This window comes from Crinia signifera, chromosome 11 (genome assembly GCF_055691185.1).
Source record: "Crinia signifera chromosome 11, ASM5569118v1, whole genome shotgun sequence".
Classification (NCBI taxonomy): Eukaryota; Metazoa; Chordata; class Amphibia; order Anura; family Myobatrachidae; genus Crinia; species Crinia signifera.
The window spans coordinates 35,609,687-35,628,604 of record NC_139227.1 but is presented as its reverse complement, the minus strand read 5'-3'; the positions used below and the strand labels follow the sequence as shown (position 1 = coordinate 35,628,604).

The 18,918-nt window shown below is 46.1% G+C and overlaps 1 protein-coding gene across 2 annotated transcripts in view; it reads left to right on the top strand.

Annotated features, from left to right (window-relative positions):
- ZCCHC14 (zinc finger CCHC-type containing 14) overlaps positions 1–18,191 on the top strand; it is a 39,891-nt gene extending 21,700 nt beyond the window's left edge. The window contains exons 5-14 of one of the 2 annotated variants that reach the window (XM_083163872.1): positions 3,632–3,703; positions 3,803–3,909; positions 4,039–4,133; positions 4,212–4,266; positions 4,374–4,635; positions 6,461–6,552; positions 8,648–8,772; positions 9,138–9,281; positions 9,368–10,783; positions 14,672–18,191. In XM_083163872.1, coding sequence (XP_083019998.1) covers positions 3,632–3,703; positions 3,803–3,909; positions 4,039–4,133; positions 4,212–4,266; positions 4,374–4,635; positions 6,461–6,552; positions 8,648–8,772; positions 9,138–9,281; positions 9,368–10,783; positions 14,672–14,727 — 2,424 coding nt within the window. In that variant the 3' untranslated portion in view covers positions 14,728–18,191. Of the gene's footprint in view, positions 1–3,631; positions 3,704–3,802; positions 3,910–4,038; positions 4,134–4,211; positions 4,267–4,373; positions 4,636–6,460; positions 6,553–8,647; positions 8,773–9,137; positions 9,282–9,367; positions 10,799–14,671 lie in introns of both variants that reach the window. The other variant, XM_083163871.1, reaches the window with a different exon arrangement.
- The last annotated feature ends 727 nt before the right edge of the window (positions 18,192–18,918 follow it).

The window sequence follows — 18,918 nt, the reverse complement described above, 5'->3', positions numbered from 1 at the left end:
ACATCAGCATTTGTGAGCTCAAGAAAGCTCCAATCAGCAGCTTTTTTTAAAGTCCGTGTACCCAATCCCTGGTACGGGACCATTCACACTGACCGCATCCCGGGTCGATTCCGGAATCTACCCAGGTCAGGACCTGGGTAGAAATCCTGGGATGTTCATCCCGGGATATTCTTTCAAGACCCTTTCACACTGAGCTAAATTCCGGGTTGATGCGCGTACATGTGCAAAAACACGGGATATTTTTGCAAGTGTGAAAGGGGTATTAGATGACCTGGTTACGCTAAGAGTCGGATCACTAGCGCTTAGATGATGTCATCCATGTGGACCTGGGTCAAGTCTGCGGTGGGAACGCATTTTCAAGCAGCTGTTATATGGCTTATATATTAAGCCTGGTGGAAGGTTAAAACGTACCAGCCTAGCCAAATGACAGAAGCTGACTGCCCGGTGCATTACTACCGAACACTTTATCACTTCCCCACTTTATCACTGCACCAGGCTTAAAACATCTGCACCAGTGCTCAATAACCCAGGTCGGACCTGGACTTTTTGCTTTCAAAGGGATATTCCATTCAACAGGCACAAAGGCAGAGAAGTGATCAAGTGGAAGGTGATAACGCAGTAGCCAATCATCTCTTAACCGACATTTTTTAAACCTAGCCTGCAGGGGCTGGCTGGCAACTTTCAGCCTGGGGGGCAAACACAAGCAAGTGGCCCGAGTGATAGAGACTGTACTAGGGAAAAGGAGACAGGAAGAAACGGCAGAGGAAAGGGAGCTAGTGAGAGACAGCAGATGTGATGCTGCCTGATTTACGAATCCCTGGAAATTGTTCCCTGCAGCTACCATTCCCCACAGTTATGGGCCACACATTGCATAGCTAGCCTGCAGAAGGTTCCTGCAGAACCCTCTCTGGCAATGGCCAATGCGTATGTGCGGTCAATGGGACTGTGCATGTACAGTAGCCACAGTAGCACCTGGAGCACATCACAGGGATGAACATCTGGCCAATAGAATTGCATATTGCAATGTAATACTGGGTGCTAATACCATGCCCAGATCGCACTGCATATGCGATTTTTCAATAAACGGGCCCCATAGCCCGAGAGAACAAAGGGGACAGGAAGATAGTGAGAGAGGTTGCAGTGGAGAGGGAGGCTACAGGGGAGATAGAGAGGGAGGCTACAGGGGAGAGAGCGAGGGAGGCTACAGGGGAGAGAGCGAGGGAGGCCACGGGAGAGAGCGAGGGAGGCCGCTGGAGAGAGAGCGAGGGAGGCCGCTGGAGAGAGAGCGAGGGAGGCCGCAGGGGGGAGAGCGAGGGAGGCCGCAGGGGAGAGAGCGAGGGAGGCCGCAGGGGAGAGAGCGAGGGAGGCCGCAGGGGAGAGAGCGAGGGAGGCCGCAGGGGAGAGAGCGAGGGAGGCCGCAGGGCAGACAGCGAGGGAGGCCGCAGGGCAGACAGCGAGGGAGGCCGCAGGGCAGACAGCGAGGGAGGCCGCAGGAGAGACCGCAAGGGAGAGACTGTAGGGGAAAGGGAGAGAGTGAGAAACCCGTTGGAGAGATATAGAGACTGCAGGGGTGAGGGAGAGAGAGGTAGAAAGACTGCAGTGCAGGGGTACCTCTGTGTTGTTCTCTGCATCTGTTCTCAGGTTCAGCTTTCTCCAGCCTGTGCGGTGCCAGGGGGAAGCAGGGACCAGACTCAGATGCTGCTTTCAGACCGCAAAACTGGCTTTGACCCTGTATTTGGAAACGTTTCCAAAAACGGGTCTGCCAGGTAAAACCCCTTTCACACCGCATCTCTTAAACGGTATATTACCGTTTAAGTGCGTTTTTTTTGCACTGGCAGACCCGTTTTTGGAAACCTTCCAAATACAGGGTCAAAGCCAGTCTTCAGCGACACCCCCCCCCCCTCCGCACCCCCAACCCTGTTAACCCCTCCCCGCATTGTGTTTAAGAACACCCCCCCCCCCCCCCCCCCCCCCCGTGAAGTCGGTACCTCCTCACGTTGCAGTTGATCGGCAGCCGCAGTACTGTACCACGGCTGGCTTCGCGTATGAAAAAAAAAAAAAGGAACTTTCTGAAAATGGCTGCCCCATAGGAAACCCCATTTAAAAAAACTGTCTTTCGTATGGGGGCAGCCATTTTCCGAAAGTCACTTTTCTTATAAGAAAAGTGACTTTCGGAAAATGGCTGCCCCCATACAAAAGACAGTTTTTTTAAATGGGTTTTCCTATGGGGCAGCCATTTTCAGAAAGTTCCTTATTTTTTTCATACGCGAAGCCAGCCGTGGTACAGTACTGCGGCTGCCGATCAACTGCAATGTGAGGAGGTACCGGCTTCAGGGGGGGGGTTCTTAAACACAATGCGATGTGGGGGGGTGTTAATGGGGGTGGGGGTGCAGAGGGGTTAACGGGTTTGTATGTGTTAACCCGCGTGCGGGGGGGGCGGCGGCGGCGGCCTCCTGCGCAATGAATATTTAATGAGCGCATTAAATATTCACTGCACTGAATTTATTGGCTGGGTCCTAAATACCGTTTCAGACCCGATTTTGATCACAAAATACCGGGTCTGAAACGGGTAGGACCCTGCATTTTAACCGGTCAGAAAAAACGGTATTTTCTAACCGGTTAAGTGGTCCTGCACCTTTCAGACCGCACAGATTACCGTTTTAAAACGGTAAAAAAACGGCAATATACCGTTTACAAAGTGCGGTCTGAAAGGGGCAAGAGAGAGTGAGTAGAAGACCAGCTTTGGGGGCGGAGCTACCTCGGAATAAGGAAGTAGGCTGATCTGGTAGTGGGGGGGCTTAGGGGGGAACCTGTGAATTAGAGGTTCCTATGGCAGGTTCCTGAATAATAATCAGGATGTGCAGGAGAGTCCCCTTATAGTGCCCCCTTCTTATGCTGCTTGCTGGACACAGCAGCCAGACACTGACAGGAGATAAACCTTCCCGGCTGTCAGATCTGCAAACACAGTGGCCCTATTTCTGCAAAATTGTTCAGGCCTGGGGTTCAGAAGGCACCCTGCCCAGCCCGCCACTGCTAACCTGTAACATGACCATAAAGGCCCCCATACACTAGGCAATTTACCTGCCATTTAGGCTATTTTCCTGGAATTGTGGCGATCAATTGCAGGAAAAGAGCCCATATTGCAGGTGAATGACAGCGGGTCTGATGCGTGGTCCTGTTTGCATCGCACCAGAGCCTGCCAGCCGTGGCAGCTGGACTCGGAGATTCCTGCTGCAGTCCCTTGGTCTTACATTAGGGGGATACTTTATATTTCTAGCCAACCTTCCAGGGAATTTGCTGCAAATATTGATTAATAAATGGGCCCCTATGTCACATTCATAAGCATTGTAGTGAACAATGATGCAAGTATTAAGCATGAAAAGTATTCGAAATGTAGCGCAATAATACATGGGATATATAGCATCATCAATACCGTGAAATAAAGAACCAAGCGGCTCCGTCACATAGAGACTCATTACAGTGAAAGGTGAATTAATGTAAATACAGTGGAAAGAAGGCCTCTTGCCATCTACCGTAACATCCACCTTTCACTGCATTTACATATATTTTACACAGTATACACCTGATTATTGTATTTATTATTTTTTAATTTAATCATTTTTATTTTTAGGTTTTTTGGTCTGATTCCTCGGTGTCATTAATAACCAAATCTTCTGCTGAAGTTACAGAGCTAATTTCTAAGGTAATGACGTCACCCCTCTGCTACGGGCATGGCTAGTGTTACGACAGGATGTATCTACCCTGCATGGATATAATCAGCAGCCTCCATGTGTCTTTGCAGCTCTCCCATCTCTTTGCGGACGATTTGGAGAAATGCATTCCTTACCGTGGGGGCGTGGACTCCTATTCCATGGACAGGAACCATGTGGACCTTGATTTAGATCTCCGGTACAAGCTTTTACATCCTAGCAATGACTACGCTAAATATACATTAGCGCTCCCTGTTTACGTTTCTCCTGAAGCTGAGGGCTATGTATGGGCTATATATATATGAGCTTGTTGTGTTCTGCTTTTTAGGTGTTTATTATCTCTGCCCCCCCAAGTGTTAAAGAGTGACCTTATCAAGAAGTTCTTCAGCTATTCAACAAACCACCAACAGCATCAGAACCTGAGTGAGTGTCCCCAGCATTTCCCCTACGCTACAGGTGGTGTTCTTGCAAGGCCTGCTTACCTGGTTGTGTTTCCCACAGGTCTCAGCAATCCATCCCATGTCAAAGTCAACACTCCCGTGAGCCCATCTTTACGGTATGTAGGCGCCAGCTGCCAAATGCCCCGAGTAGAGATTTCACTGTCTGTATTTTTTACCTTCTGCTATTTCAAGCTTCCATTCTACATTGGGTTCTTGTCCACAGGCCGATATGTGGTGTGGCCGGTATCCAGTCTTCTCACAATAACATGGTATTGCACCACAGTGGGGCCACAATGACCATGTCCCCATGTTCCAGCTCTTCGTCGATAGCCTATCGGGCTCAAGTGGAGGCCCCTTCGGCTGCTGTGATCTCCTCCAACGTGCCAAGCCCGCAGACTCAGGAGCAGCAGGAGATACTGGAATGGCTCCGGAAATTACGTCTTCACAAATACTACACGGTATTCAGTCAGCTGTCCATGAAAAAGGTAACGGCCGCTATGATTGGCTGCGTGTTTAATAATGAGATATGAAAAGTGTGTGTGGTGGTGGAAGTGTAGCCTGGATGGAGACACGTGGTTTAGGAAAGTTCAGGTCACACGTAGGTCCACTATGGCTCTCCAGCTGCTCTGGAACTACAAATCCCAACAGATCATCAACTTCCCTGACATTATTGCTGGATACCTACAAATCGCACCATTGGTGATGTAATGCGATAAAGGATAAGCTGTTTATGGGTGCCAGTTATAGCATTCAATTGGCCTCTTACATTCCACCTATTCAAACTATCCGACTCACATGTTGGATAGTCCATCGAACGCTGAAAACAGATGGGAATTTGACAATTTAGCGCCCGTTTTCGTCAATGCAGATTCCGCTTTAAAAAAGTTGAATCAGCGTTGGCGAAAACAAATGTTAAATTGATGAATTTGTGGCCATTTTCGACAATCTGCAGCCGCATTGAATAGGTGTACACTTATATGGTGACCATCCTAGACACCATAAACCCGTGAAAAACTTGTGTCGACTTATGGTATGTCGATCCATTTTCAGGTGTTGACATTGTCACTGTCGACCATTAGTGGTCAGCCTAGTGACTGTCGACATAGACATTGTCGACCCCCTATACCGTAACCCTTCTGGAAAACCCAGGGGCAGATGTACTAAGCCTGGAGAAGTAATTGGATGGTGATAATGAAGCAGCCAATCAGCTCCTAAATGTCAAGTTACAGGCTGGGTTTGAAAAAAAGACAGTTTGGAGCTGATTGGCTGCTGCATTATCACCTTCCACTTTATCACTTCAACCGGCTTAGTACATCTGCCCCTGAGTGCCTTAAATATGCCTCCTGTATTCCATGTATCATATTTTCACAGTTGTATGAAGATGGCTTTTTTTAATATGATGTAACAATCCGCTTATCAGGTATAATTTGGAAATTGATTGGGAGATGCTGATTTGTTGCTATGGAAACTTCTCCATTCTGTAGAAGGTTTGATGCATCTCCACTTAGTATGATTCTGTGGGGCAGATGTATGATCAGACGATATGGGGGAGAAGGGTATCAGCGCACGTTATGTGCACTGATACTCCTTCTCCCCATGTATGACGGCGCCAGCGTGCGCCCCTGTCCATATCGGCGCTGCTATCTAAATGATAGCAGGCCGATTTAATTATTTGCTGTATAAGAATTCTGTGTCCTTCATATGTCTGCTCCTATTTCTAAGTGGGATATGGTCATTACCCTATTTAGGTCGACATGCATTGAGTCAACCACTGAATGTCGACACATGAAGTAGGTCGACCTGGCGAAGGTCGACATGAGTTTTTCAGTCTCTTATGAGCCGACATGTGCCGACAGGCGATATTTCATGCCTTACCATGCACTACGGCGTGGTGGGAGAATAAAATAGTGTGCCCGAAGCATGGCGCGTTCGGGCTGTACACCTTGACGGTGTCCATGTCGACTATGTTGACATTCTGAACAAAAACAGTGACAAGCTCATGTCGACCTAATGCTTGTGTCGACCTTCCAACCAGGTTGACCTATTTCATGTGTCGATCTAAGCCCTACTACCTTCAGTGGTTGACCCAATGACGCATGCCCTCTGGAGTGTCATGGATGTGCTAAGACTGGTAAATGACAAAAATAGAGGATTTGGCGCCATCTGCAGGCTGAAAGAATAAACTCCAGCCTAGTGAAATCACTTTCACCTTTTTCACCCAGGCGCTCTTCAAAATGCTACTTGAACCTACATATATAGAGGTATCTTTACATAGTATAAGTTTTTTTTTTTTTTTTCATACTTTTTTAGTTTCTGAGTCTCACTGAGGAAGATTTGAATAAATTTGAATCTCTAACAATGGGAGCGAAGAAGAAGCTGAAGACCCAGCTGGAGTTGGAGAAGTGAGTTTGGTCGTCTGATGCTTTAACCGTTTCCTTGCCCGTATGATTCTATTGTTAGACATTTCTGTGGTATTACTTTAGTACGTCCTCTGATCAGCGTAGCCTGTCATCTAGCGGTTATTTTAGATCCACTTGTGGATGTAAATTAGCAGCAACGGGAGGAAGGCCTGGCAGTGGTGGTGCCTGGCAGCTGGAGCACAACTATAATTAGCTTCCTCGTGTGACTTACAGGATATTAGACACCATGAAATGTGGGCAGGAAGGAATTGGGGGAAACCCCCACCCCGTTAGGGTTTGCTTTTGTTTGAACTCAGTGTTGGGGGGCATTTAAAGGATCCGTAAACCCTGTTAACTATACAGCTCAATAACCAATTGCAATTTGGTACTTGTGTATTATCACGGCGCCCATCGCATCGCATGCCACTAATTAAGGTATGCAATGGCATGCTATAGGATCCGATTTGAGCTTTGCCCCGGGCGTGAGTATACAATTTTAATATCGCATGCCATTATAATGGCATGCGATGCGACACGATCATGCCCAATTTGGGCTTATTCCCATGTTAAATGCCCCCCCAGACCCGATTTTTAATTGTATACCCACCCCGATGGGTAATGACTATGTTAAATGCCCCCCCTCCCCCCCATTGTTAACGCCACCCCACTATCAACGAGTGGGCTCCTTAATTAATATTTTTGTTTGTACTAAAGTGCCAGAATTTGTGGTCTGTGGGTGGTCCTTTAAAACCACCCACATTCTACTTACCCCCTCCCTTAATGTCCTATAGCCAGCTGTATGGGAAGGTATGCTGTAATGTTCTGGGCTCAGTAAAAACGAGCCACGTTGGATGCAGAAGCATTGGACCTTTGCGACTATCTGGACAGAGTACCCAGTATCTGTCCAGCAAAGGCGCACAATCCACTGACTTTGCTCATAATGTCAGTCGAAATTTTGCCATAGGAGCCAGCGGCGTAGCTATGTTTTGGGCGCCCCCCCCGCCGCCCATTCAAACCCCCCCAAACACCCGCAGCCTTACCTTTCATGCTGGTCCCGGCGGCTCCGTTCTTCTGCTGTGCACCACCACAAAATGGCCGCCCCCATACAGCAGACAGTTTCAGAGAACTGTGTGCTATATGGGGGCGGTCATTTTGTGGTGGTCCTCAGCAGAAGAACGGAGCCGCCGGGACCAGCGAAATAGGTAAGCCTGCGGGAGATTGGGGGGAGGTATAACTATAGCACCGGCGCCCCCATATGCACAGCGCCCGCCCCCCCCCCCCCCCTCCCCCCCCCCGGCGGTGGCGGGGGCTGCGGTGCTATAGTTACGCCAGTGATAGGAGCAGAGTACCAATTCAGAGGAGCAGAGTCCCTTTCCGACTACAATATGGTCACCAACTACAACCACTTCCAAGGAACAACTATTGGACCTGCTGGATCTCTATGCAGTTCTTATCTGCATCCAGCAGTGATGACCATCCGGTTTTACTTGCATCTTGGTGAGACTGTGGCCCAGAGTTTGCAAAGTACTTATCAGAGTTATTTTGTTTCTGTGCAGGGTAAATACTGGTTGCTTTATTTTTAAAATGCAATTTAGATTTCCACTTCAACATACCCCACCCAAATCTAATTCGCTGCACATGTTACATCTGCCCCACCTGCAGTGCAGCATGGTTTTGTCCATTTTGAGAACAAATTTTTCATATATTTAATTGATGTTTTTATTGTGCCCATTATCGTGCTAATTGGGGTCGTGTTTAACCAATGAATGCAGCTAAACCCGACTAAATGAATGAGTGCAATGCGAAAAGTCCCGTTTGAGCACTCCCTGAAGTGGATTTCACCCAGCATTACCAGCTCATGCATTGCCTTCTGTGTCATATAAGCCAATACGTCCTGTGCGATATCTTGTTTGGTGTCATTGTATATACGCAGGTGAGAAACCATCTGCTTATACATAGCGGGCAGCGCCCTCACTTCATAGCAGATGTAGATATCTCTGTGCTATCTAGATCACTCCAGTATAACAGGGATTGTATACTTATATGCATGTCTTATATGCATGTCTTTATTTCATGTTCTCTGTATTCTGTCCTGCAGAGAGAAGTCTGAGAAACGGTGTCTGAACCCAACGCCATGTACGTTCGCGAACGGCGGCGTTGCCAGAGTTCCCCCTACTAGTCACGTGGGTCCTGTCCAAAATGTACACTGCAACCACTCTACAGGTAAGCTTAACTATATACATCGGCGAAGACTTCTGCCAAGGAAATACACCCTGGCTGACATTTTTTGTATTCATAGATCCAGTTGCTCTTCCCCATTATGGTCCTCTGTTGCGATGTAAACTGCCACTTAGTTACAGTAGCCGCGTCATATCCTGGCGTTTCATTTGTTTTGTTAGCTTGAGATGTGCTGCGCTTGCCTATTCTATGTCTTGGGACAAGTCCCGCATGACTTATGACTGGTCAGATCTGTGATTTCTCAGGGACTCTGATACACAGGGCTTATTTGCTGATGCTGATCAGGTCCTCCTGATCCTCTGCAGTATCGTCCAGCTGTTCTATTAAGAAATGTCTAATACATGTTCTAGAACTGTCTGTAGCTGTGGAGCCCAGATCTTCTCAGATGCCTCAAGAAGGCAGCTCGATGTCCGAGTACTCCAGCTCCCCCTCCAGTCCGATGGGACTCCAGATGCGAGAAGAGAGCTCCGATAGCGCGGAAGAAATGGATAGACGTAAGATTATGCTATCATTTTAAAAAAATAATAATTGTGTGTTTTAAAAAGAAGGACAGGTGATAGATGCTTTATTTATGTTCTAGGTCTCGGAAGACACATGGATTGCTCAGAGAGAGATAAGTCTGTCTTGTTGGTGAATCACTTCACATCAAGTTCAGTTCGCCCAACAGCTCAGGTTTTACCTGTTCAAAATGACAGCGGGTCGGGCCCTTCAGGCCACCACCCACTGCCCCTTCACATCATAGCCGGTGGACCCTCTTGCATGTCTCCAATCCACATGGTGAACGCGTTGCACAAATCGGACAGAGCCGGTGGCGAGATAAAGCTGCTGCAGTCCTCCGCACACGCACATCTATCTTCAGAAGAGCGGAGTAAAGCTTCATCCGGACCCAGAGGTGGCATTAAAATAGAGAAAAGTTTTGGCAATGTGCTTCTCGATGTCAAGGCGTCATCAAGTTCACTACAATCTGGTCCGATACTCTCGATCATGCCCGATAGCGGCACCATGCAACAGACTGTAAGCTTCGGGGTTCGAGCCAAAATGGGAAACTCCATAACTGGGGAGAGAACAATAAAGCCAGCTCACCAGCCAGCGCTTATGGTGGACAGCAGCACTCCCACCACCATGGCATCTACGGCAGTCTTCCCCGTGACTCGCACACCTATAAAACTTCTTGTGTCCTCATCAGATTCTTCTGTGGTCGGACAAATGACGTGTACTAGTGTCTCCCCGGCAATAATAAACCCCAGGAATGTTCTTTATACAGCTAATACCAAAGTTGCCTTTTCTGCTATGAGTGGTATGCCTGTAACCCAACTGCCAGGCAACTTCTGTGCAAACAGCAGTGCATCTTCCAGCAACCACGCCTCTACGTCCTATACCAATGTGGCAAATCAACCCAGTTGCCCGGTGCCCAGTTCAAGCCCCACGATCTCCCCCACTTCTGACACCAATTATTACAGCTGCAGCGGTAACACTCCAACAGTGAATATTCAGATTTCCAACCAGACTCCCAGCCATCCCCATATCCACCACCACCACCAGCAGCAGACGGGGTGTACGGTTTGTAGCTCATGTGGCTGCAGTGGTAGCTGTGGGTCAGGTGGCGTGGCTGTCAATTATGGCAACTATTTTCAACATCAATTCTCTGCACCCTCAATGTTCCCATTTTCCCTCATGCCCTTTAGCGCAATGTGCAATAACGGGTACATTAACACCCAGCAATACAACAACAGCGCCACGTTTCCTGTGGTCCACGCACCGTACAATAGCAGCCTGAACCCGGATTCCCTGCTCTCGGGACAGCCTAGCTTCTCCTTGCCTCCGATGCAGAACTTTATAACTGGCACAGCGGGGGTGTACCAGCCTCAGGGGATCATGGGAACCATTAATGGCACAGTTCACAAAAAGATTGGGAACATTTCATGTTATAATTGTGGGGTCAGTGGTCACCGAGCTCAGGATTGTAAGCAGCCGTCAATGGACTATAATCAGCAAGGTAAAGTCTACACAGGTGGGAATTCATTTCAAGTTCTAGCATTTCAGTACATTTCAGTAACAGTTGACACTTCTAGAAAAGAGTTTTACCAGTATGAAGGGTACAGTAAGCAGAGCGACCCAGCCACCATCAGTCATGTGAAATGTTACATTGCTTGCATAAGAATCTCTTACCCCCTCTTTGGATGGCATTATGTAACAATTAGCTATAACTTGTGGCGTCCATCCACCATCACCTAAGCTAGTTTATAATGGTGCAGAAGAACACATGGACGAGTGGTTATAGTTGATGCACGCGCCCGCATCATCGCTGCCCGGCCGCTCATCTGCTGGTATTACCAGCAGATGAACAACGGAGTGGATGGCTTTCTATAGCGTCCTGCATTCCATTTCATGACCCGATGCCCAGCTGTGCACATATGAGGCACTTGCGTTTTATTCTGACATTACAAGTTTCCCTGTGCTGTGGTGCCTAGGAAAATTACCAGTACTGGTGAACGCAGTCTCTAAATTCATCTGCATTACCAGATTAACATAACCCCCCCCAGAACAGTGAAAAAATATGTAATAATTGTACAGATGTGGTTATCGTAATCTTACCCGTAATTGTGTTGCGGCTGCTATTTTGCAGCAATTATTTGCAGTAAGGTGCGTATAGTTGCAACTGCAGTCGCTCAATGCATTTCTCTGGATTGTGCGCACACATTGCCGGCAAACCTGCAGCGAATACACGTGATCGCGGGGAAGCTGAATAGGGTCACATCTGAAGATAGAATGCTAGGAAATAAATGTCTGACTTTTATATACAGCATAAGGGCACAGCACGCCTCACGATTGGGTGGAATCACATTCTCGAGAATAACAAAGTTGGCTTTATAAATGTGCACAGACAGATTAATGTTCTCTCTACATTACATTGTTACAAAACGGGCACTCAAGACCCACTTCTTCATTAATCTAACCATTTCTCATCCTGACCCTATGTTTACGCTCGCTTCTATCCCTGCTGTGTCACCCCAGTTTGTCTGCCCCGTACCTTTGAGAATGTAAGCTCTAATGCTCATGTGCTTTTCTTAGAAGATATCTCTGCCACTATTGTAATAGCCTCAGTGTCCGCTGCTGCAACCGTCTTTATTTACCATGTACTTGTCCGGTACTTGTGTATTATCACGGCACCCAAGTTTCTTACGTACGGCACCGTAGGAAAATCGCATCGCATGGGCCATTTTAACGGCGATGCGAAACGATTTTCCTATGTCATTTATTCACTGCTCTCTTAGCCCTGGGGGATCGCATTGCATAGCATCGCACCTCCCGCATATATAGGGTGTACGATGCCATTACATTACCTATACAATTATATTAGTATGACATACAATGAGGTTTTAGGCACCCCCCACTATCCACGCCACCCCGAAGCGTGGTGAGCGGCGGCGGAACACGTCCTCCGACCTTTTCATACCCCCTACTATCCACGTCGGCGTGGAGTTGATTTTATATAGTGCAGCGAGGGGATGCGGATTACTTTACATGTATTCCGCGTCCCCTCACGGGGCTCGCCATGCTTCTGGCTCGGTATATATGGGTGGAACGCCGACGTGGATAGTAGGGGTATGAAAAGGTCGTAGGATGCGTCCCACCGCCCCTCACTGCGCTCGCCATGCTTCAGTGTGGCGTGGATAGGGGGGGGGGTGCCTAAAACCTCATTGTATGTCATTATTGTATACCTAATGGCATTGTACACCCTATACAATATAAATAAGAGAGCACTGAATACATTACATAGTGTTCACTCTAGGAGTGACACCGGGCAGGGCGCTGGGGGGCGGACCAGGCACGCCGACGTCACAGCTGGGGGCGTGCCCGGGCCGCCGACGTCATGAAAGGGGCGTGCCCGGGCCGCCGCCGTAATGAGAGGCGTGCTTGGGCCGCCATTGTCATCAAAGGGGGCCGGCCCGGCCGCCACAGTTATCAAAGGGGGCGGGCCCGGCCCCTCCGAATTCACTGTGCTGCCGGGGAAGCGCCAGGCATCGCCGTCAACGGCAACGCTGGGCTTCCCCGTGAGGCTGTTTTAGCGGGGCGCTGCGAGACGGGCAGGGCGCATTTTGCCCTTTAAAAATTGGGCAGGGCGCTGCGCCCCGCTAAAACAGCCTAGCGGGAACACTATTACATAGGAAAATTGCATCGCATCGCATGGCCCTTAAAATGGCCCATGCGATGCGATTTCCCTACACAGAATAGCCCACTAAGCACATAGCAAATTTTCTTGTTTTGTACTTTTGATCATCTATGTATTGTCAGGCGTTGTGGAACCCTTGTGGCGCCATATAAATAAACGATGATGATAATATTATTAGGGTTTAGGCGATTGCATACTCAAACCATGGGGGTTATTCAGACCTGTTCTCTATGCTGCGTGTATTCACAGCCTAGCAAGCAGGTAAACGCTGAACATCCACGCTGCCATTCGTGGATAGACGTAATGCTGTGTACACACGGTCCGATTTCCTTTCCGATGTTGACGACATAGTCAACATCGGATCGGCATCGGATGCAGATCGCAAGGGTTTTAACCCTTGCGATCCCAATCCGATCCCAATGCGCGTTCAGGTATCGGAAGCCAGAAAGCCTTGGCTGCCTTGTCTATATAGTGCAGATCTGCACTATATAGTCAAGATTGTATGCAAATCGGATGTGCCTTGCGATCTGATCGGATCGTGGATCGCATCTTAAGGCACATCTGACCGTGTGTACACACCTTTAGTCTATACTTTTATCCTGGACAGAGATGGCCAAAAAGGGGGTGAGTACCAATGTCCACCCCAAGCAGGCATCGACACACCTGCATCTGTAGGGTAAGCTCAGCGTTTTTAAGGGCACACCCATAAAACGCTGGCCGTCTCCCCCCCTGCTTCTGTCACCTTCCCATCCACCATTAACCGTATGGCCCGGCCGAGAAGCTTGCGGAAGCCACTTGCTCGCCTGGTTTGCACATGCACAAACCTCCATCACCCCCCATGTTTCTGTATGTTTGTTGGCTGTGGTTCTTCTCTTTAGGAATAAACTAGAGGTATTCATAACTTGGCAACCGTGACTTTATACTTTCATGACATTAATTATCTGCGATTGGCATATTAAGTCCCCTAGCAATGATGCCATTGTATGTGAAATCGGGATACGGTCACTAGGCCTACAAGCATTAGGTCAACACCACTAGGTTGACATGCAGGAAGGTCGACATGACTGAAGGGCAATATGGGTTAGGTCGAAATGGTGTTTTTTTGAGCCGACGTGCCACTAGGGCGTGGTGGGAGAATAAAATAGTGTGCCGAGCCATGCGAAATGTCGAAATTCTGGACACAATTTTTTTTTTTTTTTTGAACCCATGTTGACCTTCATGCATGACGACCTAGTGCTGTCGACTTAATGCTTGTCGACCTAGTTGCTGTCTATCCTATGATCCATACCAGTGAAATCATTGCTGCTAAAATGTAAAAAAAAAAAAAAATGTAGTTTACTTCGTTTTTGTTATTATAAAAGCTCTTTGGGTTCTTAATAGACTGCGTTGCACTAAATTTTAAGGGACCAACAAACCATTGCCGCATTGTGAGGTTATAATAGGGCTCAGGTAGAGGAAGTTTTTGTCTGGTCACATGTCATCCCAGAAGAGGATGTAAGCCAGTCACATGACACACAATTATTGCACAGTGGCCGTTGTTTTCCCAGTATTGTAATGACGTCCTTTTCACTATTGAATTATATTGAATATTGGTTAAGTAAGCATAGGGTCTGTTTATGTCTGTCCCACACAGATGGTTTTCTTTCTATATTTAACTTGCCAAGGACAAATGAGACTTCCGGACTCATATATTGTTTCTCATTTATGTAGGTACGTTCCGTCTTAAATATGCTCCGCCGTCGGACGGCTTGGACTCTGCAGATTGACCGGACTCTTCACTTTAAAGAAGATGTGAACCAATCTGATTGGCTGGCAGCTGGGAGATGTTTATCACGTGTAAAGGTGCTTTAATTTTACCCAGGATGAAATGACAATGTTTCTCCATTGCCAAATTCTGCTTAAAAGGATATCCTCTTACCTTCTCTACAACACGATGAGCTTGGCCAGAGCAAACGTGTGTTTTGTAGACAGTACAGACTGGTATAGGTTTTTTTTTTTTTTTTTAATCAATATATACACCTTAAAGGGCAGCTACAACATATGTCAGGGTAACATTGGAGAGGTCACAATCCTGAGATTTACGCGCAGAACACAAAGTGCGCTACATGACATGAGAAGTTGCTGGGAAGTAATCACTTGGATCCTCTGTAGATTGCACTAGGGAAAATGGATCATATTTTCTGGAAACTTTGTGGGACTTGAGATGACTTTGCATCAAAAACATTGAGCAGCTCCGAACTCTGCATCACATTTATCGAGCTCGCACTTTTCATGTTCCTTCGGCCTCCCGTGTCAGACCCTTTTTAACACTTCATCTTTGAGGAAATTTGCACTTTAATGTCTGTTTTTTTTATTACTGTTTTGTTTGAGTGGATCTGTGTTACAAATGTGGAATCCTCTGAAGCGTGTTGCATCTATGTTTCCACACAGAAAATTTGCGGAAATGGTGTCTCCCACGTGCATAAAAAAAAAAAAGAGCCATTTACATTGTTACACGTGCATCGGGGCTGGCGCCTTGGCCCTGACATTTACAGTATTATTTATGGTGAGTGTGTGAACGTACAACAAAGGGCTGACACCATTCTAAACACTACGTCTCAACCGTTACTGGTTGCTGTCTTATTTATTTAAAAAAAAAAAAAAATGTAATCTGATTTTTTTGTTTTCAGGAATCTTACTCTGTTTGAATTTTAGGGAACTGTTTAACGATGGTTAACTATGTTTGAGAAATTTACTATTTGACGTGTAGACGTATACATTGGTACTTTGTATCCCATACCTGCCGCAGGCAAACACAAACACTTTATCCAGTCATTTAGCACTAGAACGTTACACACGGCAGCGGAGTAAGAAAACACTCCAAGAACTGTCTCCGAATGCCTGTGAAACCAAAGATATAAATTTGATTGTAAGAGATGAGGGGAAGCCGTAGAGTTTTCCAAGACTGTTCTTGTGCGTATAACTTTTCAGAGCGGAGACTTGTTGCTTATTGACCCAGAGTTAAATTGTTCTGATACAGTATTATAGCAGACCCGCTGTATACAATCAAGACTTACAAAGCATTTTAATTCCTACGAACGCTACAGAAATGGTGCGTAGAAAATGGCTTGAGTGATCTTATTTTTCCTCTGCGCCTCGTTTGTGTCTATGGGAATTCATGCCAACAGAAAACACTGTCGTTCCCCAAAGGACTATTTACTGCACAGGGGGATTGTGTTAATAGGTAACAAACTGTTCGTTCAAAAAGCGATGCGCAGCCTGCAAAAGGGTCTTTGTATTACAAAAGGATGACATCATAACGTACGTCCCTGAGAAATGATCGCTTGAAAGCGGGTTAAACGTGTCCTTGTTTCTTTTCATGCAGTTCTGTTTCAAGGATCAAAGTGATTTGCGCTATAGGAGACACTAAGCCTTAATAGATTTCAGTAAACACCACGCACTTCGCCGTGTGATTCGCCAGACAATGTAAAAAAAAAAAAAGACTTTTTCTAAATAATTTTTAGATGTTTACTGTTTTTTTAAGATCTTTAATGGCCTTTTGCCATATAGCCTAATTGTGCGCTGAAAGCCAAACTTTTTTTTTTTTTTTTACTCAAAAGAAGTATTCTAAACTTGAAATGTATTTAATGACATAGGATTAATATTGTAACGTTTATTTTTTTCAGCAGAAGACGTTTGATGCCTTTTTCTTCTATATGAGAAAAAAACCTTCAAGGAGGTTTTCATAAAGAATATATTGGCAACGTAGTGTTTTTTTTTTTCACGTGTTCTTTTTTTCATATCCCATGCTGCCTATAAGTAATTGCAAGCGGAATAATAAATTCCAAGCAATTCATCCACTAAAAAAAAAATTTTCTTAAAATTTTATTTGCACCTTAATATATGTCCTATATTTTTTCCGTTCTAAAAATGAAACGGCGGATAACTAGTTTCACACACTAAATTGCTGGTGCTTATTGCTTCCAGTATGCTTTGTAGCTAGATCTTTTCTGTTACCTGGACACATTTTGAATGTTTTTTATGATCGCTGTATGGGTGATCTGCCATCGGAGAACTTCATTCGCTATGTGTTTTTTTTGGAAGAATGCATTTTTTATATGTTCCCCGCACTCCTGAAAGCGAGACTTCTCCGCTGTGAACGGCAGATGTGTCCTTTAACACTCGCAGGAACAAGTCGGACTAGTGAATGTAGATTCCTGGCCGGGGTTGTGATGCAACATTCTGTGTGCTCTAAAATAAACCTTTAATGTGTCTTAATGGCAAATTTAAATAGGAGAGATCTGGGGAAAGGGGGGGGGGGTGCTCGGATTAAATAGGCGGCATTAGGATATTATTAGAATAAAAAGGTATTTTTTTGGTTTTTAAGCTTTATAAATCCTGTAGGATCAGAAATAAGTGCAATTTTTCTGTTCAATATAAAGAAACTTCAATAAGCACTGTGGGAATACTAAGGCATAACCGGTTTATTTTAAATGCAGGAAGTGTGATAATAAATAATGTGGGGTTAGCTGCCCATAGTATCATTTCCACTTCGAATCGCACTGCAACTGATTTTGTATCTGGCTGACGGTGCAGCAGCACTATCTGCCACATGCAGCAGCTGAGTCGCTAAATCCCATGCGGCCTGCATAAAGGTTAGAGGGGGGGGGGGGGGCAAAATATATAAAGGAGGGGGGTTTGCAGTCTGTAAAATATTCCCAACTCGTTTGTTCCAAGAACGAATGTTTAGTAATTATTATTGGTTTTATTTACTGCTAAACTATTATAATGCATCATTATTTTTTATTCTAACCGCAGCTTTATTCGTTTGTTTTGTATTCTTTCAACAAATAAGCACATGCATTTATCCGAGAGGTTATATCACACGAGGGAGGGGGGGGAGGACGGTTTGCAGCACATTTACTAAGAAACAAAAAAAAAAGGAAAAAAAATGCCCATCTGCTTTCAGAAACCGTTTTTATTTGAGCCATTTTATTAAGAGCAAGTTGTTTGCATTACAGTATTACCTAATGTGCATGTGAAATGTATTTCTGTACATATTTAATCCGCTCATTCGACGTTAAATTGTTAAGTATTGGTTATTGGTTTTTTTTATGTTTCTTTATTCTTCCAAGAGTTCAAATGGAAATTTTTTTAGAATGACGTTTTTATCTAAGTAAGTTTCAGATAAAATAAGGTTTATACAAAATGCAGAAAAAAAAAAGCTAATAAAAGAGAAAAGTAAAACGGTCTTTTGTTCCAGGCAGTCGTTGTGCTTTTATTGTGTGGGGACCGAAATGTAATTCTGCAGTCTTGTGTTTGCTAATCTAAATACTAGTTACAGATAAGAGTCAAGTGTGTATGTGTGTGCGTGTATATACAGCGGTCTGATAACAAGATTGGTGTGGTATAGGGGTCCGACAGTCATTATCCCGACGTCGGGATCTCAACTGGCCGGACCCGGACAGCATGGTGAGCGCAACTAAGCCCCTTGCGGGCTCATCACGCTGCGGGCGCGGTGGCTCGCCACCTGTTCTATTCTCCCTCTATGGGTGTCGTGGACCCCCACGAGGGAAAATAGTAGGTGGTCGTCGGGAACCTGGCTGTCTGTGTTTTGACAGTTGGGATCCCAACTGGCACCCTAACCAGATTCCTGGGGGGGGGGGGGGGGGTAGTCACACACAATGTACTTGTGGTTCTCCAAGCACCATAATGTGGTGAAGGCCTGCTGTGACATGTAGTTCCACACATATGACAATATATATATATTTTATTATTATTATTATTATTTTTGTCTTTATTGTGGCGGTCCATAGGGATCCTGGCCAGGGCTAACTAGTTTGAGGTGCTACTGCTTCAGCCTTCAGCCATGGGGACCTACACAAGTGTCCCCAGGTTGTGGAATTACCTTCTTGGCTAATGGAGCCCAGTGCTGGTTTTAAAAGATACAGGGAACCCCCTACCTTCTTTTCCCCCTA